The sequence below is a fragment of the Sminthopsis crassicaudata genome, chromosome X, assembly GCF_048593235.1.
Source record: "Sminthopsis crassicaudata isolate SCR6 chromosome X, ASM4859323v1, whole genome shotgun sequence".
Lineage (NCBI taxonomy): Eukaryota > Metazoa > Chordata > Mammalia > Dasyuromorphia > Dasyuridae > Sminthopsis > Sminthopsis crassicaudata.
In genome coordinates this window covers 72,963,308-72,991,144 of record NC_133623.1, presented here as the reverse complement: position 1 = coordinate 72,991,144, position 27,837 = coordinate 72,963,308, and the positions used below count along the sequence as shown (strand labels likewise).

The 27,837-nt window shown below is 46.4% G+C and overlaps 2 protein-coding genes across 15 annotated transcripts in view; one reads left to right on the top strand and one right to left on the bottom strand.

Annotated features, from left to right (window-relative positions):
- Positions 1 to 1,696: 1,696 nt before the first annotated feature.
- Positions 1,697 to 13,718, bottom strand: TMEM187 (transmembrane protein 187). 9 transcript variants are annotated; one of them, XM_074276929.1, is made up of 4 exons: positions 13,505 to 13,718; positions 12,086 to 12,191; positions 11,278 to 11,340; positions 1,697 to 2,672 (listed from the first exon to the last, which is right to left on the bottom strand). In XM_074276929.1, the coding sequence occupies exon 4, from the start codon at positions 2,670 to 2,672 to the stop codon at positions 1,872 to 1,874; it is 801 nt and encodes a 266-aa protein (XP_074133030.1). In that variant the 5' UTR covers positions 11,278 to 11,340; positions 12,086 to 12,191; positions 13,505 to 13,718; the 3' UTR covers positions 1,697 to 1,871. The 9 variants fall into 9 exon arrangements, with proteins under 9 accessions (XP_074133030.1, XP_074133031.1, XP_074133026.1 ...); XM_074276930.1 differs by lacking the exon at positions 13,505 to 13,718 and adding an exon at positions 12,998 to 13,113; XM_074276925.1 differs by lacking the exon at positions 13,505 to 13,718 and adding an exon at positions 12,937 to 13,083.
- Positions 13,719 to 15,230: 1,512 nt separating this feature from the next.
- The window catches only part of HCFC1 (host cell factor C1), a 28,541-nt gene continuing 15,934 nt past the window's right edge, over positions 15,231 to 27,837 (top strand). For 5 of the 6 annotated variants that reach the window (XM_074276922.1, XM_074276919.1, XM_074276918.1 and 2 more), the window contains exons 1-7: positions 15,231 to 16,695; positions 24,179 to 24,327; positions 24,665 to 24,825; positions 25,500 to 25,708; positions 26,412 to 26,496; positions 27,277 to 27,383; positions 27,627 to 27,806. In XM_074276922.1, coding sequence (XP_074133023.1) covers positions 16,437 to 16,695; positions 24,179 to 24,327; positions 24,665 to 24,825; positions 25,500 to 25,708; positions 26,412 to 26,496; positions 27,277 to 27,383; positions 27,627 to 27,806 — 1,150 coding nt within the window. In that variant the 5' untranslated portion in view covers positions 15,231 to 16,436. The remainder of the gene's footprint in view (positions 16,696 to 24,178; positions 24,328 to 24,664; positions 24,826 to 25,499; positions 25,709 to 26,411; positions 26,497 to 27,276; positions 27,384 to 27,626; positions 27,807 to 27,837) is intronic. The other variant, XM_074276921.1, reaches the window with a different exon arrangement.

Here is a 27,837-nt window from a genome sequence, read left to right as displayed (position 1 = left end):
GGGCTTCTTAAAGTTTCGCCACTTACGAACCCTTTTTTGCCTGAGAAATTTTTCATGACCAATATTGGTATGTAAAAATAGGTATACACATCTATTGTACTCAACATATACTTTAACATATATCAGACTACCTAGGGGAGGGGGTGGGGGGAAAGAGGGTAAAAGTTGGAACAGAAACTTTTGCAAGGGTCAATGTTGAAAAATTACCCATGCATATGTCTTGTAAATAAAAAGCTATAATAAAATTTTTAAATAAATAAATTGAATGCTTATCTGGAAAAAAATAGGTATAAACCCATTTACTGATGATAAATCATAATTCCACAACCCCCATTTTCAATTACATGACTCAATATGAGGTCTCAAGACATTTTAAGTAGGAGCCCAAGGCCTAACTGAGACTGTATGATCAACGGGAGGATGATGGCTTTCATCCCAGGAGGGGAGAGTGATAAGCCCTTATCTTCAACATTCTCCAATTCCATCTGCTGTACAAGCTCCCAAGTTCCCCGAGCACTCACAGCAGTTGCACAGAAGTCACTGAGAAAATGGCCTCCCCCACTATATACCTATTCTGACATCCAGATTACCTTTTGGCAGTCAGTGACAGGTAAGAGGCTTGGCTCCTCCATGCCTTCCCAGCCCTTTACGTTCTGGATTGGTAGTCATGAAAGGACTGTCACAGATCCTGCATCTCATTCCATTATCTTTCCCCTCAAACATACCCTTCTCCCAAACTGCCCTAATATCTTCCAGGTCATCCAGAATTACAACCTCAGTGTTGTCCTCCCTCTCCGCCCCCACTTGTTCACTTACTTTTCAAATCTTGTCTTTTCTGCCTTCACATCTGTCCCCACTTCTCAATCATCCTCATCACCTCTCACCTGGTATATCATAACAGGCTTCTTATTGGCCTCCTTGCCTCAAGACTCCCTCTCTACAATCTAACCTCCACCAGTGATTTTTCCTAAAGTACAGTTTTGAACATGTCACCCTACTTATTTGAACACCAGTGACTCTCTTGACTCTAGCATCAAATATTCTTCTTCTCATCTATTTAAAACCTCTATTTTATAATATAGTTATTAGTAAAATTGTGTAGGTATATACTTTATAAGTATAGACATATTGGGGGGGGGTGCATGCTCAAAAAAGTTTGGACACCATTCATCTATGCAGTAGAAGGGCAATGTTAAAACATCTTCCTCATCTAAAGCCTGCTTAATATAAGAGGCAGCTAGTTGCTCAGTGGATAGGGTGCCAGCCTGTCAGAAAGACCCCAAGTTTAAAAGCAGCCTCGGACACTTACTAGCTGGATGATTCTGAAAAAGTTAATCTTGTTTACCTTAATGCATTGGAGAAGGAAATGACAAGTCTATTTGCCAAGAAAACCCCATTGACAGTAATGGTCCATCTCCCATCTTACAAAGCTCCCCAAGGGTACGAACTACATTTAATATCTTAAAAAAAAAAAAAAGGCTGGACATAGCTGGACTTTAATAAATGCTTATTGAGTTGAATAGATTTGCATGAACTATAGATGAATTTATATGTTTCTCCAATAGGTAGATATTTGTATATTTCCAATAAATGTGAAAGTCTAGTGATGCTGTTTTGTTATTCACAGGTTAAATGCAATCATAGGTCAAGAAGATTCAAGTGTAATATTGGTGTCATCTGTAGGAATGAAGTCTTCTTTTTTTTAATTAACACATTTTATTTGAATGGCCATGAACAACATAGACAAAGAGAGAAACAAGGAAAATGAATGAAGCATAAACATGGAATGGATGCATATACTTGGCTGGAATACTGTTTTTCGAATGTATACATTCATCAAAACACTTTAGATAGGAAATTTTTTAGCCCATTCAAACGTTCTTTTCCTCACTAATTAGTTTCCGAGGATTACTAAAGTGTATGAAGAACAAAAATGCAAAATGGAACTGCATGATGTCACAAATTTTAGACCAGAAGTGCCCAGTCAATTTCTTGAAGACTGACCACTGAGCAAGCCAATGGTCACCTAGCTTAAGGAAAACAAAGCCCAGGCAAGACATCAAAGCCAGGCTGATGTATATGGCAGAGACAGAATCTCCATACTGGCAATGCAAGTTTATGGCACTCCACACAGCAGCAAGAATATGACATGCTAGGGCTATATCAAATCCAAAACGGTGGAACAGGGTAAAGCAGTAACTGGCTAGGGATGTACATTCAATACAAAAGAATGACCAGGGCTGCCAACCATTCTTTAGGTAGTGGCACCAGACAACTGGCCAAGCGAAAATGGGCAAGGTAAACCACTGGTCTAGAACAGCAGAGTAGTGAGTCTGGGTCCAGATACGTACCCATTGAACAGGACCATACAGCAGGGCCATGCCAGCAAAGACATCTTTCAGATAACGGACCTGTCTTATATTTTCATCATTTCCTACAAATCTCTTATTTTTTTTCAGCCAGTACCATCCCAACAGCAAATAACCCAGGTTAATGACAGAATTGAAAGGCATAGCAAGAAAGGTGGGAAAGGACTGAACTGGAACTTCTGCATAATATTCATAGCCAACTTCAGTGAAGACACCATCGAAGAACCCCATGTAGACAGTGGCAGTGCATAAGCAGGCTGTAAGCAGCACGTGAATCAAGGCCTGGTAAGACTCTCGCTTCATCTGTAATGACAATCAGTGCATATCCTTATTAGAATCCAATGAAAACCTTTGTTAATTCTTTCCAAATTAAAATCAAGGGTCTGTTATAAAATGTTACCCCTACCATTAAATCTGCAAGAAAAAGACTTTAATAAACAGAACCTTCTGAGTGTTCTCAAGAACAGAAACTATGAGAGTGAAAACTTCCTCCCCCTTTTCAGGTTCTTACTTCAAGTTTGTATGATCAAAACAGGATCAAGCATCTGTCCACACTGTGCCTTAGTAAGCCCTCACTTTTTCATAAAAGAAAAAAAAAATCAAAAGTCAAACAAACTCTATAGAAGACATTTAAGTTTCATTTGTTGTTTTTTCTCTGAGGATTTCCAGCCTTTACTTTTGTAGAAGTTTTATCAGGTTCTTTTCTATGACTCTTCCTTCCTCCCTCCCTCTTTCTCTCCTTCCTTCCTCCCTCCCTCCTTTCTTTTCTTCCTTCCTTTTTTTTTTTTTTTTTTTTCTTTTGGCCTCCATTAAGCTCATGATCTTATTTTCCTATGGAAGACTTTAATCTTTTCTACTTATCTGTTCCACTGCTTAATTAGATAGGTGGGTGAATAGATAGAGATATAGATAGATATAAAGATGATAGATAATGAAACACACATATGTGTGTATCACTAATATTTTTGGCAAATGCAAGCCCAGGAAAGTCCAAACTTCAAGTTTCTTCCTTCAAATACACCCAAGGTAAGGCAGTCCCTAATTTACAAGCGAGTTATATTTTTTATGTTGTATAAAATTGGGAGTTCCTTTTCTCATGGAAACGGTATTATAAATAGCTTTCAAGCACCCAGGCAGCCCACAAAAGCTTATTAACCCATAATGCTGCTGAATTATAGTAGTAGCTTAAATCCTGGGTCTTAGGAGGAAGGATCTTTTCTGATCAGGCCTAACCACAGTGAAAATTTTTAAATATTTATACTCTTTTCCTCAGCCTGCTATCCATTGTCATCTGAATGTCCTACGTCCAAGGTTAGAGCATCCCACTCAGACTGACTTTCCTTCACAAATTATTCTAAACTTCAAAATCATCTTCCTTCCCCACCCCCATCAACATTTCTATTTCTTCAATGTGAATATATCATCTCATAAGTCATTAACTGAATATCTAATTTCAGGCAAAAAAACCCAAACAAGTGGGAAAAAATTCAGGCACTGAGGGCATGATGAAAAGATATATTCTGGGGGGCTATAGCCCTAAACAAGTGAACCCCCATCTAGGCGCCACTCCCTAGAGTCAAATCCTCTGATGTAGTTCTGTTTTTCAAAACTCACAAAACTCAAAATGGTTGGGGAGCTCAGACTCCCTCCTCAGGATTAAAGAGATCAATTTAGTTCTGACCAGGATGACCTGTGCCCATCATGGACACATAGCGAAATTTAGTTTACTCCTTTGCAGCAAACACCCGACGACTATGGGGAGAGCTCGTTGCTTAAGCAGTTTCCTGTACGTAAAAGCAGCAACTAGACCATGTGAGAGAAGCCGAGACTTCAGTGTATATGCAGCCAAAATATATAAATCAGAATAAAATAAATATCAGGCTACTGTCTGGCTAATGGATGAAAATGTCTGTGTGTACATTGGTCTCCTAACATTCTACAAAGCAAACACTGACACGTTATCAAGAGGAATAGCTGTGAGCCTAGGAAGCTTTTAGACAGCCTTTCCTTTATCCTGGCTCCTCAAGTATATTAACCACAAAACCAAAGCAAGAAAAGCTTGTTTGCTTCATGACAACTGGTTGTCCTCCACCCCCACCCCCCTTTCAGGCTATAAATAGTTTTGGTATTGTCACTGGAGAACAGAACAGGAAACACAAGCCTATATTTCCTGGACAAAATTCTTAAAAGGTAACATTAGAAATTCCTTAATATGTCATTGGCTTAGTCCAGGAAAAGGACAGGTAATTTGTGGGTAAAAATGAAAAAAATTTGTTGGAAGCGCCGCTCGAAAACTGAGAGACCACAGTATAAAAAAAGGCCAAGTTCTGCTCCCAGGGCTAAGAGAAAGCACCATGCTGAAGCTTCACCACTGAAAAGAGCATTTCTTCCAAACTACTTCACTTACCCAGGATTCATTTAGTAACTGCGACCATACAGACTATTGTATGAACAGCCTCTGCTCAGCCAGAAGGATACCAAACACTTTACTTAAAGGAAAGTCTCTTGGAATTAGGGTGAATAAGCAGCCAAATGAGCAGGAGTGAAAGCCCAGTATCCTGGCAGCTGACAAAGGGGGAAGAACCTGAAAAATCCCCCCAGAAGCCCAGAGCCTTAGCAGCGTGCGGGCGTCGCTGTTTGACACTGTTATCTAATAGCACCAGCCACAAAGGTCCCCAGCCTTAGAAGTCAGAAGACAGCTTCTGCCACTGGTGGGATCTGGGACAAGTCCCTTGGACTTTCGGGGTCTGTTTCCTTATGTTTTTTAAAATCTATTGAGGAAACAATTCTTTCCCTCAAAAGACCTTATTTTCTAACAAAGGAAGTATTATGCTCAGGTAGCACATTGATATTAGCATATCCAATAGAATCTTGAAGAAAACTAGAGATTGCATGAGGAAGAATATTCTATGCATGAAAGACAACAAGACTAATATGGGAGATCAAGGAAGCTGGTGCACCTCAATCATATGGTCCAAGAAGGAGGGAAATGTGGAATAAAACTAGAACGACTGAAAGGGACCATTGGGAAGAACTTCAAGTGCCAGTGAAATTTGTATTTGATCCTGGGGGTTTCTAGTATTTACTGAGTTGAGAAGGGAATGGAGTTATTGTGAAACAGACCTGCATTTTAGGAAAATGACATTGGCTGTGGGGAGGATGGATTGAAGTGCAGAGATATTTGAGGCAGGATACCCGATTAGGCACTTTAATTAATTTTTTTTTTAATTATGGAATCAAATTTTAAAAATCTATTGAGGGCTTTCATATTTTAAAACTTATTTATCTTATTTTGAACTTAAGAAATAAAATGAGTATTTCCATAATAAAGTGGGATAGAAAAAAAGGGGGATTGTATCTGAAATTGCATAGCCATTATGTACAACTTGCTATTCCTTTCAACTATTCAGATTTTTCATGTGACTTTTTCCCTTCCCCCACCCCAAAATTTGAGAGGGTCTCTGTGTGTTTATATATACATATACATGCCTGTGTACATACATACACATGCATATATATACAGATATATGGTATTTCTTTTTCTGGATTCAAATATGTCTTCACTGTTACTTTGAGTATTTATAATGGACTGACTGGATTGCTCAAAGTGGTTCTTAAAACAATACTGCTATTACTGTATACAGTATTCTCTCGATTCTGCTCACTTCACTTTTCATTATTTCATGGAGATCACTCCATGCTTTTCTAAAATAATTGAGCTCATCATTTCTTAAAATAATATTCCATCATGAACATATATCATACTTATGTTTAATAATTCACCAATTGATGGGCATCCCAGGAATTTCCAGTTCTTTGTCACCACAAAGAGAACTGCTATAAATATTTTAGAACATGTAAGTTCTTTTCCATTTTCCCTAGTCATCTTGGAAAACAGACCAAATAGCGGTATTGCTGAGTGAAATACTACATCTACTACGCTTTACTTAAAGGAAAGTCTCTTGGATTTAGGCAGGACAATTAGGGAAACTGAGGCAGGACACTAAAAGGGAACTGTGGCACAACAGTACTAGCTAAGGAAACTGCCTACACTAGTAGGCCATTTGGTAAATCTTTGGGCATAATTCCAAGTCTCTCTCCAAAAATGACTGGATCAGCTCACAGACCCTCCAACAACGAATTAAAAGTCTCAGTTTTCCCATATCCCCTCCAACATTTATCATCTTCCCCTTTCTATCATTTTAGGGTGATAGGTATAAAATATCTCAAGGTTGTTTTAATTTGCATTTCTCTAATCAATAATGATTTGAGCATTTTTACGTGACTATAAATAAATTGTTCTGATTTCTTTATTGAAAAGCTGCCAGTTCATTTCTTTTGGCCATTTATCAATTGGAGAATGTCTTGAATTCTTATAGAGTTGACAAAGCTCTCTATATATTTGAGATATGAGACCTTTATCTGGAACTGTCTATATAACATTTCCCTCCCAGTTTTCTGCTTTTCTCTTGTTCCTGCCTACACTTATTTGTACAAAACGTTTTTAATGTGAACAAAATTTTCCATTTTGTATCTTCCAACACTTTCTATCTCTTGTTCATAAATTGTTCACCTATCCATAAGTCTGACACGTAATATTTTCCACATTATTTGAATGTTCTTATATCTCCTTTTATGTTTTTTGTTCAGGCAATTGGGGTTAAGTGACTTGCCCAGGGTCACACAGCTAGGAAGTGTTAAGTGTCTTGAGACCATATTTGAACTCAGATTTGAAGTCTTTCTGATTTCAGGGCTGGCGGTCTATCCATTGCACCACCTAGATGCCCCATATCTCCCTTTATCTATTTTGACCTTGTCTTGGTAAAATGATATAAGATATTGGTTTATTCCCAATTTCTGCCAGACTGCTTTCCAGCTTTTCCAACAATTTTTACCAAATAATGAATTCTTATCCCCAAAACTGAAATCTTTAGATTTGCCAAACACTGGCATTTGGTGCTCTAGGCTGTATATCTTTTCTATACCACTGATCTACCTTCTTATTCCTTAACTAGTATTGTTGTGCCACAGTTCCCTTTTATTGTCCTGCCTCAGTTTCCCTAAATTGTCCTGCCTCCGCTTCCCTGAGTTGTTCTCTCAGTTTCCCTGGTTGCAATCCTCCTTTTCTAAAGCCCATTAGAACTGAAATAATCAGGGCTGTGGAGATCTGACATTCCAGAAGATAAGATGTCCTATCTCAGATACCTAATTAGCCTTGTTTATACCTCTAAGTCCAGACTTTCGAGATCTAAGCTGGACACCTCCTTAACCTCCTAGTTTGTTAGAATTTATGGTCCTACCCCCCCCCAACCTGTCAGACCCTGATTGATGGTCCCTGCCTAGAGATTCCCCACTCACCAAAGTTTGGACTCACCCCCTGCCTTTGTTTAGCTACCTAAACTAAGAGCTATAAATATGTCATTGAGAACTCACATTGGATGCTGAGTGCTTTGGGCAACAATGCCCCCAGCACAATCTCTACCTCTCAGAAATCCAAATAAAATATTAAAAATTGTCTAATCTCTCTCTTGCCTCAGTTTCTCCAGCATTACAGTACCAAGTGGTTTTGATAATTGCTGCCTTATAATATCGTTTAAGATCTGTTTTGCCATACATCCTTCCTTTACATTTTCCCTCTTATTTTTTTTTTAATATCCTTGACCTTTTGATCTTTCAAATAAATTTTGTTATTTTTTTCTAGCTCCGTAAAATAATTTTTTGACAGTTTCCTCATCTTTAAAATGAGATCCTTGGATTGTATTCTGTCTAAAGTGTCTCCCAGCTCTATCAGTCTATTGGTTCAGAATTATGGTTCTCAGTTTAGCTCCTTTCCATGCATGCTGCTAGCAGTAAAATGGGCAGTTATCAGAGGAAATAGAGAACCTGGCCTGGAGGCAGGAAGACCTGAATTCAAATATGATTTCAGATACTTACTGGCTCAGTGGCCCTGGGGAAGTCACTTAACCCCATATGCCTCACTTTCTTCATCAATAAAATGAGCTGGAGAAGGAAATGGCAAACCACTCCAGTATCTTTGCTGAGAAAACCTCAAATAGGGTCACAAAAAGTTGGACATGATTGAAATCACTAAACAATAGCAGTAAAATATCTTAGAAAAACCTTCAAAGGGCCATTTGTGAGGTTGCATGTTGTCCTGTCCCTCTCTTACTATGACTAAGGCACTACAGAAGGGAAACCACAGCCCAGAAGACAGTGATGGACCAATTCTTGGGGAAGATGGAAGGAGAAAATGAAAATGGCCCCTCAGTTTCCCGCCACTCCTGTTTGTCACTGCTTTTATACACACACATACACACCCCTAAATGCCTTCAGCAGAGCTGTATCAGCTTTGGGGTGGAGGGAGAGTTCTAAAATAAACTCCAGGCTGGGATTCTGAAAATATTTTGCCACATATATGAAGGTTATGGAATATTATTGCTCTGTAAGTAATGACCAGCAGGAGGAATACAGAGAGGCTTGGAGAGACTTACATCAATTGATGCTGAGTGAAATGAGCAGAACCAGAAGATCACTGTACACTTCAACAACAATACTGTATGAGGATGCATTCTGATGGAAGTGGATATCTTCAACATAAAGAAGAGCCAACTCACTTCCAGTTCATCAATGATGGACAGAAACAACTACACCCAGAGAAGGAACACTGGGAAGCGAATGTAAATTGTTAGCACTACTGTCTATCTACCCAGGTTACTTATACCTTCGGAAGCTAATAATTAATGTGCAACAAGAAAATGGTATTTATACACATATATTGTATCTAGGTTATATTGTAACACATGTAAAATGTATGGGGTTACCTGCCATCGGGGGGAGGGAGTGGAGGGAGGGAGGGGATAATTTGGAAAAATGAATAAAAAAAAGAAAAAAAAAAAAAAAGAAAAATATTTTGCCACAGACACATATTCATTGTAGTTAGGATCCAGTTACTATCAGTATAATAGTATTTTTCAGATATGTTATTTTAAAGAGACTGTTGTGGCAACCTGATATTCTTTTGTTGAAATGTCTTCCACATTCTAAACAACTTATTTACAAAAACTTTCAAAACGCAACTTTTTGTAAGCCAAGGACTGACTGTACTTTAAGGAGCTAGGAAAATATGCCATATTTTAGAAATATTTCTATTCAAAATGGCTTAAATAAAAATTTTTGGGTAAGCTTCAAAGAAGTAAGGTCATTTTCTCTTCAAAAGAGAAATAAAGAGGCACCTCATCCCCTTCTTTGCAAAGGTGGAAGATTAAGAGTAGGAAATATAGCTTCCCAAATGACTTGTTCTATGTGTTAGTTTTGCTAAACTTTTCCCCTCTCCTTTTTATTCTTTCTTTATAAGAAAGGCTTCTCTGGGAGGGATATACTGGGAAATACCAGTGATGTAAAAACAAAAGATACTAATAAAAAGGTAAACAAAGAACAGAAAAGAAATTGGTTTTAATTATCTGTGAAATATGTATTATTCAGGGGATTGCTTAGAATTGTCATCCAGAGCCATGACTAGTCATCCTGATCTATATCTTGCTACTGGACCCGGATGGCTCTGGAAGAGAACGTGGTGACTCTGCATAGCCCTGCCTCACTTACAATCCAATTGGATGGCATGTCTCAGCATCACCTCCCTAATGTTGTGGTCCTCTTCTAGAACGAAGGACAAACCACCACCACCTAAAATTGTCAGAAATTCAGTAGTTCTTCAATATCTTTTCCTTCTGAATCCTCATCATGCTGTTTCTGTTTCTTATGACATTCACCATATTCTGCTTTGAACTCTAAATATTTGTGTCTTTTCCCCTCTCCCTATAAGCTCCCTGAGGGCAGAGATTGGGTCTTTCTCATTTTTGTGTCCTCTGAAACATCTCACAGAAGAGCTTTCTCCATGGAGGTACTCAATAAAAAGTTGTCATGCTGAATGGAATGAATGGGGTATTGCTCCATTATATATATATAATGGTGATAAAAAGCAGCATGATAAGAGTGGAAAGAGCACTGGGCTGGGATTCAGGAAAGACTAGACTGTAACACTTACCAGCCAGAGTAATAACAGCCAAGGCACTCAAGTTCTCTAAGCCTCAGTTTACTAATCTAGAAAAAATGGAACTCATGCTAATCCCCTACCTTGTGGGGCTGTAAGATCAAATAAGATAAATAAATAGAAAATATCTTGGAAATGTTCAAATACTTTATCAATTGTGATTATTTATCATTATCATTATTATTCTATGAGAGATAGCTATGGCCTTAAGATGGGAATACCTCCCTCACAGGTTTGTTGTGAGGATCAAATGAGGAAACATACATTAAAACATTTACAAAGCTCAGAGTGCTGACTCTGTGCTAGCTTGCATTAATATCATGAGAGACAGCACGCTGGCCTTGAAGCCAGGGGATCTAGCCCAGTGCCACTTCTGGGACATCGTGGCTGTGGGACCCTGGCCAAGTCACTTAACCTTTCATTGCTCTTCCGAAGCTAGAAGAGAATGGAATTGAATCCATAAGAAAATCTGTGGAAAAATAGTTTGGCTTCAACTAAAGTTGAAGGTATTTACAAATCCGTATTTACTTTCATGTTTTAGTGATAATGCATGGTAAACACTTGTTTCAAGGATTCAAGATTTTTCTAGGCCTCAATCATTAGTGTCATTATCAAGGATTACCAGGGGTGGGGAACATTTTTACTGCCAAGGGCCATTTGGATATTCACAACATTATTCCTGGGCCCTACAAAAGGATCACCTCATAGAACTCAAGCAGTGGGAGGTTGCACTATTTAGCTTTAGCCCATCATCACCTGCAGTTGAATGGAAATAATTTCTCTAGCAGTACAATCCCCACTGAGGTTCCCCACTCCTGCTACAGAGGATGAAGAAGACAGGACTGAGTAGGTACTGACCCTATAAGTTAGGCTCTTAAATCCCTGAAGAAAGGTGGTTTTCTTGTCAGTTGCCTCTTTCCCCTAAAAGAAAAAATTACATGAAAGGTTCCAGTAAATCAACTTTCTACAATATTATTGGCTGAGTTTTTAAAACAAGGAGAATCTGAGGTAGACCCAGTTGAGTAGCAATCTTTTCTTTAGTTCTTCCTCAACATATTCAACACAAATGCCCCTTGGGAGAATCGTTTTACATTTCTGCCCTGCCTTTCCTCATCATGTCCCTTGCCAAACACTTTTAGTTCTTCATCGGAGTTTGAAGGAACCTTCCTTTGATGATTTGAGTTCAGTTGAGCATCTAGCCATCTGAAGGAAATTCCTTGCAATTTACTTCAGGGAAATTATGCTCGAGTCTACAGTGAAGACATATCACTTCTACTGAAACGCCCCTTTATTTCAGGTTTTTGGATTTTCTCCCACCTTCACACTTCCCTTCCTGGAGTTTTCTATGCCTAAATAGGTGTCATGAATTCTAGTGTTCTATCTCTTCTGTTTCCTAATTTCCCAGAAGCACTTAGTTTTATATATCCTTCCATTTTAGAAGATGAAGGGACCTTCATCTGAAGATCTAGGTCACACTAAACAGCCCCTAGAACTTCCATGCATAGATGCCTTACAAGGTGAGGATGGTCTTGGAGGCTGAGGATGGAACCAGACTCCTGGGGCAAATCAAGGGAAACCTGAAGTTCTCTGAAAGGGGGGAGGGGTAAGGATAAGATTGAACTTCCCCCTAAATTCCCAATTATTCACTCCCCAAACCAAAGCTTGCCTGCTGGTAAATGAAGCTTCCTGAGATACAGCTGAGAGCTGAGCTCAGCCAGGTCTTTTGTTGCCTCCTGTGCTGCTGAAGTAATCAAATGGGGCAACCTAGGATCCTAGGTGCAAGGAGAAAGAGAAACGTGAGAGAAAAGCTTGAATTTGGTAACTGTTGATTATGGCAGACTTGGGGGGGAGGGGAGGTAATAGAATCTGGATTACTGGATGGTGGCTTTAGAGGAATCAAGGGATCTCAGGGAACCTAATTCAACTCCCACATTTTCCACAAACACCAACCAGGAGTCAAAATTACTGAGTGCTAATTTGCAAGGCACGTGGCGTCTCCGAAAGCAGATATCGGCCTCCACTACCGTGTGGGATCTGCTAAGGCTTCTGAAAAGCCCAGCCTCCACCGGCTCACACTACCACAGCCCTAGCTTACTCATGCCCACTCTTCTCCCAGGGGCCCCGGGAATGTCCCAAAGGCCTGGTGGGCCTCAGTCTTCATAATCCATTCTTCACCCAGCAGCCAAAACAGTCTTTTCTAAGACTTTTACTTCGGTGCTCAAAGTCCCTCACCTCCCTACCGGCTTTCCCCAAACCTTTGCCTCATCCCGACCTCCCCGAGTTAGGGGAGACTTCCTGAGTGCATACAGGGCGCTTCGCGATCCCTTTTCTCCTGGGGACTGAGGCGCCCCGGAGAGCGAAAGAGAGCCGGACGCCAAGCCTGGGCTGGGGGGTACGGAGGGAAAGTACCTCAGGCGATCGGCCAGGCCCTAGCTGACGGGGCGGGGCCAAGCCCAGCTGGGGGTGGCTCTATCTAAGGGGTAGCCCGCGGACTTCACTTAACTGAAGAGGGCTTACGTCAATGGGCTGCCAAGCTAGCTCTGGCCTACAGTTAACGGAAGGAGGAGGAGGCGGTTACCTCCGGCGGCCCGCAGCCACCAGACAATGGGGCGGGGCTTCCGCCCGGCTTCCGTCGAGACCGGGCTTCCGTGGGTCCGTGGGCGGGCTTCACATAATTTAGGGAAGATTACGTCAGTCAATTAGCTGACTGCAGCTAACTGGAGGGGGGGGGGGGAATTTTTCCGGGGGTTGCTAAGCGATGGGGCAGGGTTTAGCGGCTGGGCTCCGGTTAATAAGGAAGAGGGGCCGGTTCCCGGGTCTCGTAGTTAACCCGGGAGGAGGACGATGATCGCTGCAGCCCGGAAGGCGGGCTGGCCTCACCCCAAGATCGAGGGCGGCCTCCTCTGGTCTAGCTCTGCGTGGGCCTGGAAGCCGAGGAGGCCCAAGCTTATCTCTGGCGGGCTCCGGCTTTGGGGGCCCGCGGTGGGCGGGGCTCACTGCAGCTATAGGGGGGAGGGAGGCAGGAGAAAGAGGGGGCGGTAGCTTTCGTATCCCCTCTTTTCTCTTATGCTTAACTTTTACACACCTGTCCAAGAGGAGGCGAAGCCTCAGGAAGGGCAGCCAAGCAATTCTTCGGCGCCCACCTGACCCACCGTCCTCATCAAATGCGGTTCGAATTCGAAAATTATCTTGCGGCTGTCTTACACGCCTGCGCACAGCCAGGTGTGGGGGGGAAACACTGTTGCTAGGCAAAGTTGGCAAGGGGGGGAAAGGTTGTTGCTAAGGGAAGAAAAAATGGCGTCTGCGGCTGAAGGAGAATGGGGATTCGCCGAATCGCTTGTGAAGAGAAATTCTGCAGAAAGCTCCCATTTCACTCAGCCCCGCCCCCAAGCACGAAGGAGAGGGAGCATCCTCGGACCTAGACTGCGTCCTCCTCCTTGTAGCCCTCCCCATGCACCAACATCCGGGGCCCACGCCGCCATTTTTGTTCCGGGGAAGGGAAGGGTTTTAGAGAAGATGGCGGCTAGCTACTTACGTCCCTCCCCATTCTTATACCTTCTCCCTCCCCAGTTAATTGACCGCAAGAATTCAGCTAATTCTCATGCCGTCATATAGAAGTAAATGGCCCCGACCTTCACTACTGGGGCTCGTAATAAAATGGCAGATGAATGGAGGGGGCGGGAAAGAAGAGAATGGACAGGGCTCCGAGACCACCATTTTCTTCCCTAAAAGGGGAAATGTAGGTTTTCTAAGGCGTGGCTGGGAGAAGAGGAGTGGCGGGAAGGGAGGAGTAACGGTTGCGCACCCTTAAGCAGCCCCAATCTTTGTGGCAGCAGAAAAAGGCGGGGGTATAAGGGGAGGCCGGCCCTCGGGAGTGGCCAAAATGGCGACTCCCTATTGAGAGGCGTGAGAAGTAGCCAATAAGCCGGCCTCCTTCCGGTCTCCGCCAGGTCTCCTCTTTGGGAAATGGGCTCTGTCGCCGAAGTCTAGCGCAAGGACGGGCGTCGTGGCGTCCGCCTCGGCCATTTTCAGCTGCAGTGGAACTATGATGCTCCGCATGGGCAGCTAGTCGCCATCTTTGTTTTGAAGAGCTAAAATGGCGGCTCCCAGGCAACCGAGACTACATCGTATCAAATTGCAGCCCTTTTTTTTCGGCTCCACCCGCCCCCGCCTCTGAATTTGAGTTTAAAATAACGAAGGCCCTCTAAATGTAGAGGTAGTGACACTATGTCTCATTCGCATGCCCGACTCCCTCAGGAGCAGACTTGGTAATTGCATCTAGGGATGCCACATTCTGGTACTTGCACCAGCGCAGCCATGTTTGTTTTCAAAAGAACCCACAACACGCCCGCTTCCCTTCCCCAAAACTTGACCACCCTCATCCGGTTATTTCTACTGCAGCCATGTTTGTTTTGAGGAGCGGAAAAAAAAAATATGGCAGCTCCCAGTTACAAGGCATGACTTCAAATTCGCTTTGCGTTTGGCACTGAACTAACATTGTTTCCAAATAGCTTCCTCAACGGCTAGCGTTTTTTAGCACATTGTATAAGCGGACTGCCCGAGTCAAGATCTGTAGCTAAACTTTTCTACTAGTCTGCATCCAGATATTCCAGAGAGCATCCACCACCCCCCCACGCCGCCAATCGCCATCTTTTTAGTGTTGATGGAGAAAAACTACTTGTCACCATGGGGGAGAGGGGAGGGGCTAAAATGGCGGCTCCCAGGGAGGAAGCATGAAACCCCGCAGGATGACATGGGTCCAAAGGCGCCCAAAGGGAAGGAGCGGACGAAAGAAAGCTAACTAGCTACGGAAAGTCCGTGGTTTAATTGCCCAAAGATTTAGGGTTGGCCGGGCCCTTTAAGGGCCCTAGCAGGGAGGGCGGAACGAGGGCGGGAAGAGTGACGTTCCCCAAGCTCCGCCCTCTCGACCAGCCGCCGTCGCCATGTTTAGTTGTTACTTCTGTACTCAAGATGGCGGCTCCCAGGGAGGAGGCATGAGCGCCTTGAGTCTACTGCTTTCTGTGCCGTACAGCTGCTACCTTCGGGCTTAACTTCAGCGCTCTGCAGGGCGCAGTGAGCGGAGCAGGGGGTTCTCGCGGAGGAGGACGCGGCATTGCCGTTGTCTTTCTTTTGCTTTGCTGCTGGGGAAACTGAGCCGGGAGGAGAGCGGGGGGAAAGGAGGAGCCGGTCCCAAGATGGCGGCTCCCAGGGCAGCGGCGGCGGCCTGAGCTGCAGGGCTGGGCTGGGCTACGCTAGGGGTGCCAAGCGGAGGCTTCAGGCTCCGCGCGCACTCGGGTCAGAGGGTACGGAGAGCTCGTGGCTGCCCCTGCGGCTGCCTTCAGGCTTAGGTCAGAGCTGTAGCGTGGGCGGTTGCGTCAGGTAGAGCGAAGCGGGCGCGGGGCCGGCAGCCAGGGGAACCGTTTCAAGATGGCGGCTCCCAGCAGCGCGCTCTGAGCGTCAGAGGCGCCTGCGGGAGCTGAGCTCTGCGTGTCCTGTTGGCTGCAGCGCCCGCCCGGGGAGCCGATCAGCCAGTGCAGCTCAGGGGGAAGCGGGCGGGCTTTCGGGGCTCGGCCATTTCCGGCGGAGGAGGGCTCAGCCCGAGGAAGGGAGGCGAGAGCGCGGCTGCACAAGATGGCGGCTCCCAGGGCTGGCCTGTGAGGCGGAGTCGCCGGCCGGGCCACTGGGGCCTCAGAGCCGAGGCGGACGCGCTCTCCGGGGGCTGAGGCTATTGCTGCCGCCATCGCTACTGCTATTGCTGCCGCTATTATTGCTGAGGGCGTCGTGGCTGCTGGGAGAACGCGGAGTCGGGCTTGAGTACTGGGGGGTGAGTAAGATGGCGGCCTCCATAGAGGCGGCTGTTGCCGTGTGAGTGCTTTCGCTGGACAGCCAGCGTTTCTTCTCGGAGCTCCTAGCTCCGCGGCGCCTGCCGGACTGAGACTGCTAACTTTTTCACTGCCTCAGGCCGACTCCAGCAGCCCACCCTTTCCCCTCTGTTGTGCCTGCCCCTGCCCCGGGCCATGGCTTCGGGCCTGCAGCAGGCGGTCGCCTCCGCCTCTGCCGCCTCCGCCTCGTCTTCCTCTGCTGCCGCCGCTTCGGCAGCGGCCGGCAGCTCAGTGGCTCAGCTCCTGCAGCCGCGCTGGAAGCGAGTGGTGGGCTGGTCGGGACCCGTGCCTCGACCCCGCCACGGTCACCGCGCCGTGGCCATCAAGGAGCTCATCGTGGTGTTTGGTGGCGGCAACGAGGGTATCGTGGACGAGTTGCACGTGTATAATACGGGTGAGTGCACCCTGAGGCTGGGGGAAGGCAGGGTGGTGGGATAGCGGGGCCGGGCTATCCGGCTGCCGCTGCCGCTGCTGCCGAGCACCCGGCTTCCTTCCCGCTCCCGCCCCCTCCTTCCCTCCGCCTTAACCCTGTCCTTCCCCGATAGGAGAGAGTGCGCCTGGGCTGCGGGAAGGGCGGGGGGCGGCGGGAGCCGGTACGGGCGGCGGGGCTGGCGGGGACGCTATGCCCCGGGAGCACGGGGGTGGGGTGGGGGGGCCGAGGGCAGGGGGGGGGCGGGGGAGAAGGTGAGCGCGGGCGGGAAGCAGATGCTTTGCTTTTCCCGCCTCTGAACTCTTGCTGCTATTGCTGCTGCTGATGCTGCCGCTATTGCTGCTGCTGTTGCTGCTGCTCCCGCCGCCGCCGCCCCCGCCTCCTTTCGTCTCTGTTTAGCCTACCTTCCTTAGGGACTAGTGACAGCCCCCCCCCCCCCCTTTGGGCCCTATTGCACCCGGGGCGGCAGGGGGTGCCGAGCAATGGCGTTGGCCAGCGGCAAACAGCCGGAGCCGGAGCCGGAGCTCCTGGCTACTTTTCCCTGAGCTCTCCCTGCTCAGCAGCAGCTTCCCGCGGCCCCCGATTGCGAGGGCTGGCGCTGGCGGGCTGCAGTTGCTGAACTGGAAATCTGTTGCTCCAAAAGTAAAGCTCTGGTTGGTGGGCAGATGTGGTGAGCCGAGTGTATTTGGGCTGTACGGTAAACGGCAGCTCGCCGGGGCGCTGGCTGTCCCGAAAGCGAGCCTCCTACCACTGCAAGCACAAGTCCAGAACAGCGTGGCCGCCCCATTTCTGGCCCTGGCAGCTCCCACAGGCCCCTCTTCGGAACCCCTTTGAGGGTTCAGCAATAGATTTCCATGCTGAGGGGGATCCTCCGCCCTCGGGGGGAGGGAGCAGTCCGGGGTTGTCCTCCCCCCCCCCCCCCCCTCGGCAATGTCTCGATTAGGGCCAGAGCTATTCTGCAATTCCTAAGCCAGGAAGGGTTGACATCAAAGCTTAGGATCAGCTTTCTGTTGCTTAGACGAGTCTAGTAGGAATTCTCTGTTGTGAGAACCCCGTATTAAAAGAGGGATGAAGCTAGGCAGAACACAGGGGGTATAATATGCCGAAGAGCGCTTAGGGAGCGAGGAAGGCTGGTCTCGGCCCCATTTTGGAAAAAAGGACTTCTTCCCATTAATTGACGTGGAATTGGGTTATCATTTTTTTTTAAAGCCTACATAGAAATAACTTTAATACCATGTTCCTTAAGCCCACCTTGTTAATAACAACGTGTAATATGCCAGGCTTGGCAAGAGGTGGCTTTGGGGACATCTTTGAATCTGGGTCTGAGGGGTGCTTTGAGGACAAATCCTCTCCTTCCTTGAACTACCTGACGATGCTCTGTACCCAGCTGCCTTTGCTGCCAATGCACAACTGACTGGCAGGCACTCAAGCGCCCTGTTACTCTGTGCCTGGCATCGCTGCCACAGAGGCTGGCGTCGCTTGGAAGGGGAACTAAGAGAAAGAGGTTTGGAGGTAGACTACTAAGGAGGTAGCCTAGAGGACTGGATTTAGCCGGACTTCTGCCCTGTGACCCTGGGCCAGCCCTCCAACCTCTGCAATCTCACTTTCCTCACGGTTAAATTGACTAACAGCTGTGAACACCTCCCCTAAGCAATGAGATCATGTTTGTTTTTTAATTAAAGCTTCCCCCCCCCCCAAAAAAAAAAAAACCTGCATGGATAATTTTCAACATTCAGCCTTGCAAAACCCCAGTTCCCAATTTTTTCCCTCCCTTCTCCCCACCCCCTCCTAGATTGCAAGTAATCCCATATGAATTTCCACAAATTGAGCTAATGTTTTTGAAGGCCATGTTCTCTCTCTTCTTCCCTGTCCCAATCTCTCTCTCTCTCTAGCTACGGAAGATGCTGTCCAGGTTCTTCTTGCCCCTCTTTAGAGATCAGCTCTCTGGTTTGCATTTAAGTATGTCACTGCCAACTTGCAAGTGGAGATTGCTTAAGTTTTGAGTTCCTCATGGCCAGCATCTCTGCACACTCCCTGGAGAAGGGGACCGGGGGCAGCACAAACCCAGCAGCAATTACAAGGACTAGCGGAGAAAAGTGAGCTAGGAAGAGAACCAGCTTCTCCAGTAGCAGGCCTGCTTCACACAGGACTTGGGGAAATTCTCTTCACATGAGGGCCGCAACATCCTCGCTCTCTTCTAGGAAGTCAGTTCAGTGGCTCATTAAAAGGGCTCCAGAACTAGTAGCCACCCCTTTCTGGGCCTCCTAGGAAGTGCGCTTTTTCATTAACGTCTAAAAACGTGCTTCTGCTGATAAATGTGAGAATACATTTAGGAGAATTGCACATGTTATATTGGATTGCTTGCTGTGGAGGGGCGGGGACGAGAAACATTTGGAACACAAGCGTTTGCAAGGATGTATTTTGAAAAATAAAAAACTTATTTAAAAAGTAAACTAAGAAATTAGAGAGTCACAGTGCAAGAACAACCAAATAATTTTTTGTTCAAAGGAAAAAAGATAAATTAGTGGTGCTTAGCTGGGGTTTTAGGGACTTTGGGGGTTAGATTCAGGCCTTGCCCCTCTGGAAGTTCCAAAGTAAGACCAAAAAATGATCTTTGCTAAGTGTGTAGGACTTCCATTCAGTAGGTTTGCATTATTAACCCCTTTGGGAACCTTAGGGAGTGGGCAGTTGAATGTTAGCTTTTGCTTTTGGTTTTCCTTTCCTTATATTGTGACTTGTTAGGCATCTGATCTAGAATTGCACATATTTAACTTATATTGGATTGCTTTTGCTATCTATGGAAGGAGGAAGTGGAGGAAGGTGGGAGAAAAATTTGGAACACAAAAGTTTTGCAAAGGTGATTGTTTTAAACTATCTGCATAGGGAAAATTTAAAAAAACCCTATTATTATAGGTATCTGATCCCCTCTATTTTTTTTAACATTTTTCCAAATACATGTAAAGATAGTTTTCAACATGCATTTTTGCAAAACTTTGCATTCTAAAGACAGCAAGCAATTTGATACAGGTTAAATATATGCATATGGGCAATCACTTCAAACTTATTTTTCTATTTGTCATATTGTGCAAGAAAAATCAGACCCAAAGTGGGGGGAGCAAACAAAAAGGTGAAAATACTATGTTTGGATGGATTCACATTCAGTTTCTCTAGTTCTGTCTCTGGCTGGCATTTTCCATCCCAAATCTTTTGTAATTCCATCTTTTGAAAAAGATGGACCCTTCCAGAGAAGGGATTTCTAGTTCTTGTGAGAACTAACCATGCTGGGCTAGTCCTAAGGAAATTGGAGAATTCATATGATAATAGTAGTTTGTGTTTTTTACTTGTGTTTTATCATGAGGTGATAGGTAAATTGCTATTATCCGGATTTTATGTGTAACCTGGAGGCTAAAAGCCATCTGATCAGTGCCCAGAGCTCTTTTAATCTGCATTGCTGCTCCCGATGATCTGGGGTTTTCTGTATTTGAAGAGGCTTCCTGCGGAGAGCAGGCTGCTTGTCTTCTTCCTCGAGGGCAGTAGGAGAAGGTAGATACTTTCTACCAAGTTAAATTAGTCCAGCAGTGAATTAATAGGCAGCTGTGAGGGGTGAGCTCTCTATCTCTGCAGATATCTCTGCAGAAGGTGGATGATACTCTGCTGGAATAAAATTGATGAATGGCCTGAGAGGTTCAAGTGTACGATTTTTTTTTTTTTTTTTTTCAAGATCCTTGCCAAGCTTAAATCTATTATTCAGTGCTTCTACATGTGGTGCCTATGAGGTATTTTCAACCTACTAGGTACAGTTGAGGACCAGCTAGCTCAGTGCATTGGTTGACACTTTTTAAAAAAATCTGTTGAATTGGAGATAAGTGAAAGGAGCATGGAGATGCTCCAGATTTAATCTCAGTCTGCCTATTTCCTAGTCAAAAATGTCATCCCTGGCTGATCATTCTGAAGTTGTGTGGAATCCGTTGAAAGCTTCCACACTATTAGGGGGGGACTTGTGATAGATCAGTAGCAGATACCTTGGTCTGGATGAGGAAGATAGTACTTCCTATTCTGACCTGAGGAAGTGGTCTTCCTCCTCCATCTATCTCATGGAGAGAGTTGAACTAAATAAACAAATGACCTGAATCCTTATAGTTTTGAGACTTAGATGATGGCTTACTACTCATTCTGATCAGCACCAAAGAGGCGGTGTCTTTTCACTGTTTGGGGCCTCAAAGTGAACCTTCTCTGTTTCCCAAGAGTGAGTGAAATCGCTTTGACTCAAATTATTTACAGATTATTTTTTACCTGCTTTTATTGTTTGGCTCATCTTCTCGAAGGTTGCAGGAACTTGCCTGGTAGTGACTCTAGGGGCCCATCTTTGAGAGAGAAAGGGAGAGGAGATGAGAAAAATGTTAATGTAGCTGTAAGCTGTGGAAAGGCTATTGGTGGGGGTCAGGAAGCCCCAGTAACTTAGTATGCAATGGGGGGGGTGTAAACAAATCCATCTGAAGCTATTTGGTTTGGAGGAGTTATACTCACTTTCCCCCCTACCCTGCGGGAATTTGCAATAGTCCAAGATGGCTGCAACTGTGAACAGCTAAGTGATTTTGGATGCTACCTATTTTAAAAATAAAGTTGAGGCCTCTGTGAGTGTTTCTTGAGAAAGTCCTTCCAGAGACTTTAGACTGGGCCTTTCCTACTTCAGTTGGAGATTCACCTTGTGTTTTCATTTCTTGAATCTTGTCAAACTTCTTAGGGAAAAAAAAGCTTGATACCTCCCAAAGCTTACTAGAGGGAGTTCCAAAACCCTTCCTCTCTCCTCCCCAAGACAGCAAGCAAGCAGCTATAGGTTATACACAATGCAATCATAGAAAACATTTCCATAGTGATCATTTTGTACAGGAAGACTCCAAAGAAAAACAGTGAAAGGGTAAAATAGCATACTTTAATTCCAAGAATATGGCCTCTTTCTCTGGAGGTAGATCTTGATGTTTCATCATCTTGAATCACTGTATTGATGAGAATAACTCAGTCATTCACAGTTGTTCATCCTATCCGATATTGCTGCTAACTTCATACAACATTCGATTCTGTTCATGTCAGTCCAGATTTTTCTGAAATCATTCTGCTGATCATTTCTTATAGCACAGTAATATTCCATTGTGTGCCACAGCTTGTTCAGCCAGTCCCCAATTGCTGGGCATCCCTTCAATGTCCAATTCTTAGCCATCATTTAAAAAAAAAAAAAAGCTGCTATAAATATAAGTTCTTTTCCCTCTTTCATGAGGGGTACAGACCTAGTAGTGACAGAGGGTGGGTAGAGTTGTCTAGCCCGTCGGGCTCTTGCCAACGGTTTGATGAGTTCACAGTTGCACCAACAATTTTCCTGGTTTTTTCACCTCCTCTCCAGCATTTGGCATTTTCCTTTTCTGTCATGTTAGCCAGTCTCAAAGGTATGACGGAATAGCTCAGTTGTTGGAATTTGCATTTCTCTTAGGGATTCTAAAAAGAATGTGGGGATACAGGCAGGGCCCGACCTCAGAAAAACGTTCTTTGGCTCCACTGCAGCTATGGGAGAAAAGCGTGCAGGTGATAAAAGTGGAGACCTCCCTGGTAAGGCCGCTGGAATCAGGTCAGGCCCATGGGCTTCTTTATCCCACCAACCCCAGCTTTCATAGCCACAGGCAAAAGAGAGCACTTTCCACCTCCCCATCGCTTTACTCTGCCTTTGAAATACTAACTGGGGGCTAAGGAGGGAACTCGTGGTTCCTTTTGTGAAGCAGTTGGCTTTAGGCTCGTTCACCCTGGCTCTTTGTACCTTCCCCTTCCTACCCCCAACTGGAAGCCTGGCCACATGACGGTCTCTCTGACGGTGGAAGGGGGAGGCTCCTCGGGGATTTTGCCGTGGTCCCCCACCACCTCACTGGTTTAGCCCCAGGGGGAGGCTGTTTTGGTGGTAGCCTTGGGAAATTCGGCATTCCTCAGAACTAGATGTGATGGGAGTAGATAGTAAAATAACAAATAGGCCACTTGCTGCTGGGTGTGTGTGTGTGTGTGTGTGTGTGGTGTGTATGCACACACATGCATACACACCGAGTAAGAATGGGAAGTGGTTTGTGGTGTTTTGTCTGTTCTTGTGAGGAGTGTTGATAAGTCTTTTACTGAGCCACAAAAATCCTAGATGTCCAGTTTAATTTCCCCCTTTTCTTCCATTTCCTCAGTCTCCTGACTAACCCCCTGGGAAAGGCAGCCTCCCCCTGTGCGTGGCAAATGCGCTGGCCACTTGAAAGGAACACCATTATATGCTCTGAACATTCCTGCCTCTTGATGGGAAGAAGGCTCTAGCTTCTAAGCACAAGGGGTTTAGGCCCCAAGTAGCAGGTGTTTTTAAGTGTTTCCTTTGTGCCAGGTACTGGATCAAGCACTGAGGTGTACAGAAAGGCCAAAAAAAATAGTCCCTGTCCTTCTGGAGGGGGACACAGCTGGTATAGACAGAGTGGGTGGAAGGTAATCAATTCTAGCGGCAGGGATTGGGGCTACCAAAAACAAGAGGGGGAGGGGAGGAAGGAAAGCACTGCAAGCATGGGAGACGGCCAGAGAAAAGGCATGGCCACGGGAGATGGAGTGCCATGTTGGAGAAACTTGCAGAGGGGCCAGTGTAGACAGATGAGAGAGGGAGGAGTGGAAGACAGATTCAAAAGGTAAGCAGCCGAGGAATAAAGAACTTTAGTTGCCCAACAGTAGGGTTTCTCTCGGTAATAGGGAACCACTGGATTTCATTAAACTGAGGGTAGCAGAGTTGAAACGACACTTGAGAAAAATCACTGATAGTCACATGGAGTATGGGGTCCAGTATGGGAAGAGGCAAGGCAGTGGCTGTCCTGTAGTGGCGAGGAGAGGAGGGCGTGAGCCAGGCTTCTGATTGTATATGAGCGGAGGAGAGGTATTCCGTACAGGTTGGTAGCTAGGAGGGACCCAATTGGGCGAGATTGAATGGGAGAGCTTTGTTGAGAATGGCACTGAAAGTGGGGGAGGGGATGGTGCTGAGACCCTCGGGGGAAGAGTTCTGTGGCGCACACTGTGGATCATTATAGAGAGTAGCCAATGGTAATCCAGTGGAGAACGAGCGGGATTATTCCCCGAACCAGGTTGTGTTGGTCAGTAGCTTTCTTCCTATTATGAGACACTTGACACGGCCCGAAGCCCTTAGCAAGGCGAGGGGTAGCTGGCACCATTGGGAGGGGGGTGTCCAAGCTGTAACATTCCCACCCTCTCCCTCTGTGGTGTAGCAGTGCCGTTTGCACGGTTCTTCCGAGAAGCCAGACGAGGAGTTAGTGGTGGAATGATTGCAATGTCTTGGTAAATAAGGGATACGCAAGAAATGTCAGGCTCTTCAGCCTCTGGCCCTGGCCCCAAGCCTTCCCTGAACACTTTCTTGACTGTTGCTGCTTCTTTCCAGCAACCAACCAATGGTTTATCCCCGCCGTTCGAGGGGACATTCCTCCAGGCTGCGCAGCCTATGGCTTTGTGTGTGATGGGACTCGCCTGCTGGTGTTTGGTGGGATGGTGGAATATGGGAAGTACAGCAACGACCTCTACGAGCTACAGGTAACAGCCTAGCTTTGGGATCTCTAAGCACAATACTCTAAATATTGGGAGGCTGGGGGAAGAGCGCGTAGGTGGCAGAAGTAGGGAGGCTCAGGTGTGATGAGCCAGTGCTCCTTGGATAGCCTGGCCCAACACTGAATAGGGGGCATCTCCCCCAGCCACCCTTTGCTAGTGCTTCCTCAAAGGGACGTAGGGCCCCAGGAGCTCCCTGCTCTAACTGGCAGCAGTTCGCTTCCGGGTTTTTGTCCAAGGCCTGTCCTCTCCACTGTCTTCTACTCCAGGCTTCCGAGCACTTCTTCAGCAGGACTTGATGATACCCTTTGTCCTCTGGTTACAGGCAAGCAGGTGGGAGTGGAAAAGGCTGAAAGCAAAGGCCCCCAAAAATGGGCCCCCTCCATGCCCTCGGCTTGGGCACAGCTTTTCTCTCGTGGGCAACAAATGCTACCTGTTTGGGGGTTTGGCTAATGACAGCGAGGATCCCAAGAACAACATTCCGAGGTGAGGCTTTACCCCCTGGCCCCAGAATTCCCCGAGTCTCAGACATCAGACCAGGAGCCTCAGTTGAGATATAGTAACAAGGATTTCTTCAGGCGCTCTCCTGCAGCTCCCTTGGCAGAGTGTCTTTGCTCTAACACCTAGACACTGGCCTTTCAGAGCTGAGAATCATGGAACAGCTGAATCATGATCCTCAACTATGAAGTGAGGGAGGTGGGCCAGATCTCCGAATGTCCCTTCCGCCTTTGACCTGTATGAATGGGCAGTCTGTAGAATTTCAGGGATATACCCCTTCCTCACCCCATTCCCGGAGCTCTAGTTTGCCTTCATGCTTAGCCTTGGCTGCCTGCAAGTGTGGTATTTTCCAGGGCCTTAGGCCAAGGGGCCTTCCTGTCTGGAGATGTTCTTGTCTCACTCTGTATAATGCCTAGCTCTGTGTGTTGGAGGGGCAGGAAGCTACCCGGGGCTTCAGCTCATTTTGGGAAATTGATGTGGAACCCTTCCCGGGGAGAAGAAGGTGGGCCTGCAAAATAGGAGGGAACTTGGCCTTGTTCTAGCTTTTGAGAATTCTCTGGGAAATCAGATGCGGTCTGAGAAAATGTCTGCACTCTAAAACTTGCCGCCTGGGCGTAAGTATTAGGGGTGTTGCAACTTGATAGGACTACTCTCTCTCTTAGGTACTTGAATGACCTATACATCTTGGAGTTAAGGCCAGGCTCTGGCGTAGTAGCCTGGGACATCCCCATTACTTATGGGGTCCTGCCGCCCCCCAGGGAGTCTCACACAGCTGTAGTCTATACAGAAAAGGACAACAGGAAATCCAAACTGGTTATCTACGGGGGAATGAGTGGCTGCAGGCTTGGGGATCTCTGGACCCTGGATATTGGTAAGGATCCGGAGGGGGGAAGATGGCTTCTAACTGGTATCTGGCATCTTTGGTGTATGAGAGGCAAGACTTTGGGGGAAACAAAGGTATATCCTCATTCTCTTTTGCTGTCTTGGGCAGAACTTTTCTGAATGCTTGTGGTGTGTTTTGTATGCCAGCCCTTAGCCAATCAGTCTTCCTTAGAAAGGAGATTTCCAACGCTTCCTGGGATCACGGAGCAAGACGTTATTACCTGCCCATTGCAGGTCGGCCTAAAGAGGCTTCTCTGATACCGACGGCTAACTTTTCTACCTTTGGCAGAGAGAAAGGAAAGGGGCTGGCTTCACACCGGCCTGCTGGCTTATGTGGGACCAGCCTGAGTTGGGGAGAGACAGAGAGTATACAGGTTGGGGTCTTCATGTGCTGTCTGCCCCACCATCAGGACTGTGGGCACTTTGCGTACAGCTGAACCAGGAAGAGGCTTAGAGATTGGGCAGGGAGGGTGGGGGAAGGGGCAGATAGCCTTGAGAAGAAAATACTTGGTGGGCAAGGAGATGCCGGGCCTTCTCTTTGGAGGGCTGATGTGTGAGCAAGAGGGAATAAAGTAGCTCTGAGTTGCCAAGAGACATTTGGAAGTAGATCTAAAACTGGCCAGCAGCAGTATTTGGGTGAGTAAATGGAGGTGAGCCGACCAGATGGGTGCCCAATTCTCTTGTGTATACAGAGACCCTGACCTGGAATAAACCTACTCTCAGTGGAGTGGCGCCTCTGCCCCGAAGTCTTCATTCTGCCACCACCATCGGAAACAAGTAAGTGGCTCATCTTGCCCACTGCCTACCTCTTCTCTCCCCTCTCATGGCTTGGCGCAGCCCCCGAAGGTCGAAGATGAGTGTCTTCACTCAGCTGGCAGCTTCCCAAGCATTTGGAGAGGGGAGCTATACGGTAGCAACCCCACCCCATCCCACCTTTTCCAAAGCGAGGCATGCTTGGGCTGGGACTTGGTGAACTCGAGTAGAACGTGTGCACCCACCCACACGTACGTGTGAAGGAAAACGAACAGGCCCGTGGACAAGTACCAAAGAAGGCCAGAAGAATCCATGTGGGGTCATGCCATGTATATGTTCTGACAAGCTTTAACTTTGTGGCCTCTGGCCAACCACTTCATCCCTGTGTGCTTCATACGATTCACTGAGGTCCTAAGTTGCATATCTGCATTTGTCATGCTTTTTCGCTGAAGGGTTCCCTCTACCAAGTAGGTTTGGCAGTGCAGATAGAAGCACAGGTAAGGGGATTGAGGTTTCTCTGGAGAGGAGGGCTGGCAGGATGGCCTACACGGATTAGAGGCTTTGACCTCGGGCGTGATGCTCCCCAGAGACCTCTGCCCCAGCTCGGAGCCCTCCAGAGGGAAGAGGTTGGCACTAGAGGCCAAAAGCTTAAGTGAGTGAGGGAGTTCCCAGGAATTCAGCGTAAGACCTCCAGCCTGGAGCATCACAAGCCAGGCTGAAGGCTTGGTACTGGGAGAGGCTTCTTCAGAGGCATTCCCTGGACGGTCACCCCATCACCCATTTGTCCTGTCCTCCTTCCTCCAGAATGTATGTGTTTGGTGGTTGGGTTCCTCTTGTTATGGATGACGTCAAAGTGGCCACACATGAGAAGGAGTGGAAGTGCACCAACACACTGGCCTGTCTCAACTTGGGTATGGCTTCTAGGCTGGCAGGCCCGACCCCCATCCAAGACAGGCAGCAGCAGTAGGGAGACCCTCCCTCTTCCTCATCCACACTGGGCAGGGGGCGGTGTGGGACCTGGGCCCAGTAGGACAGTCGTACCCTCTCTCCCTCAGAACCAGTCCTGATTTCTGCTGCAGAAATTCGCAAGTTTTCCAGGGCGTTGCTCACTGATGGTTCCTCATCCTTCACTAATCCTTCTCTTCCCCACCCAGACACCATGGCCTGGGAAGCTATTCTGATGGACACGCTGGAGGACAACATCCCCCGGGCTCGAGCTGGGCACTGTGCCGTGGCTATCAACACCCGGCTCTATATCTGGAGTGGGCGAGATGGTTACCGAAAGGCATGGAATAACCAAGTGTGCTGTAAGGACCTCTGGTACCTTGAGACCGGTAAGATCCCTTCAGGAAGTAAGCCATATTA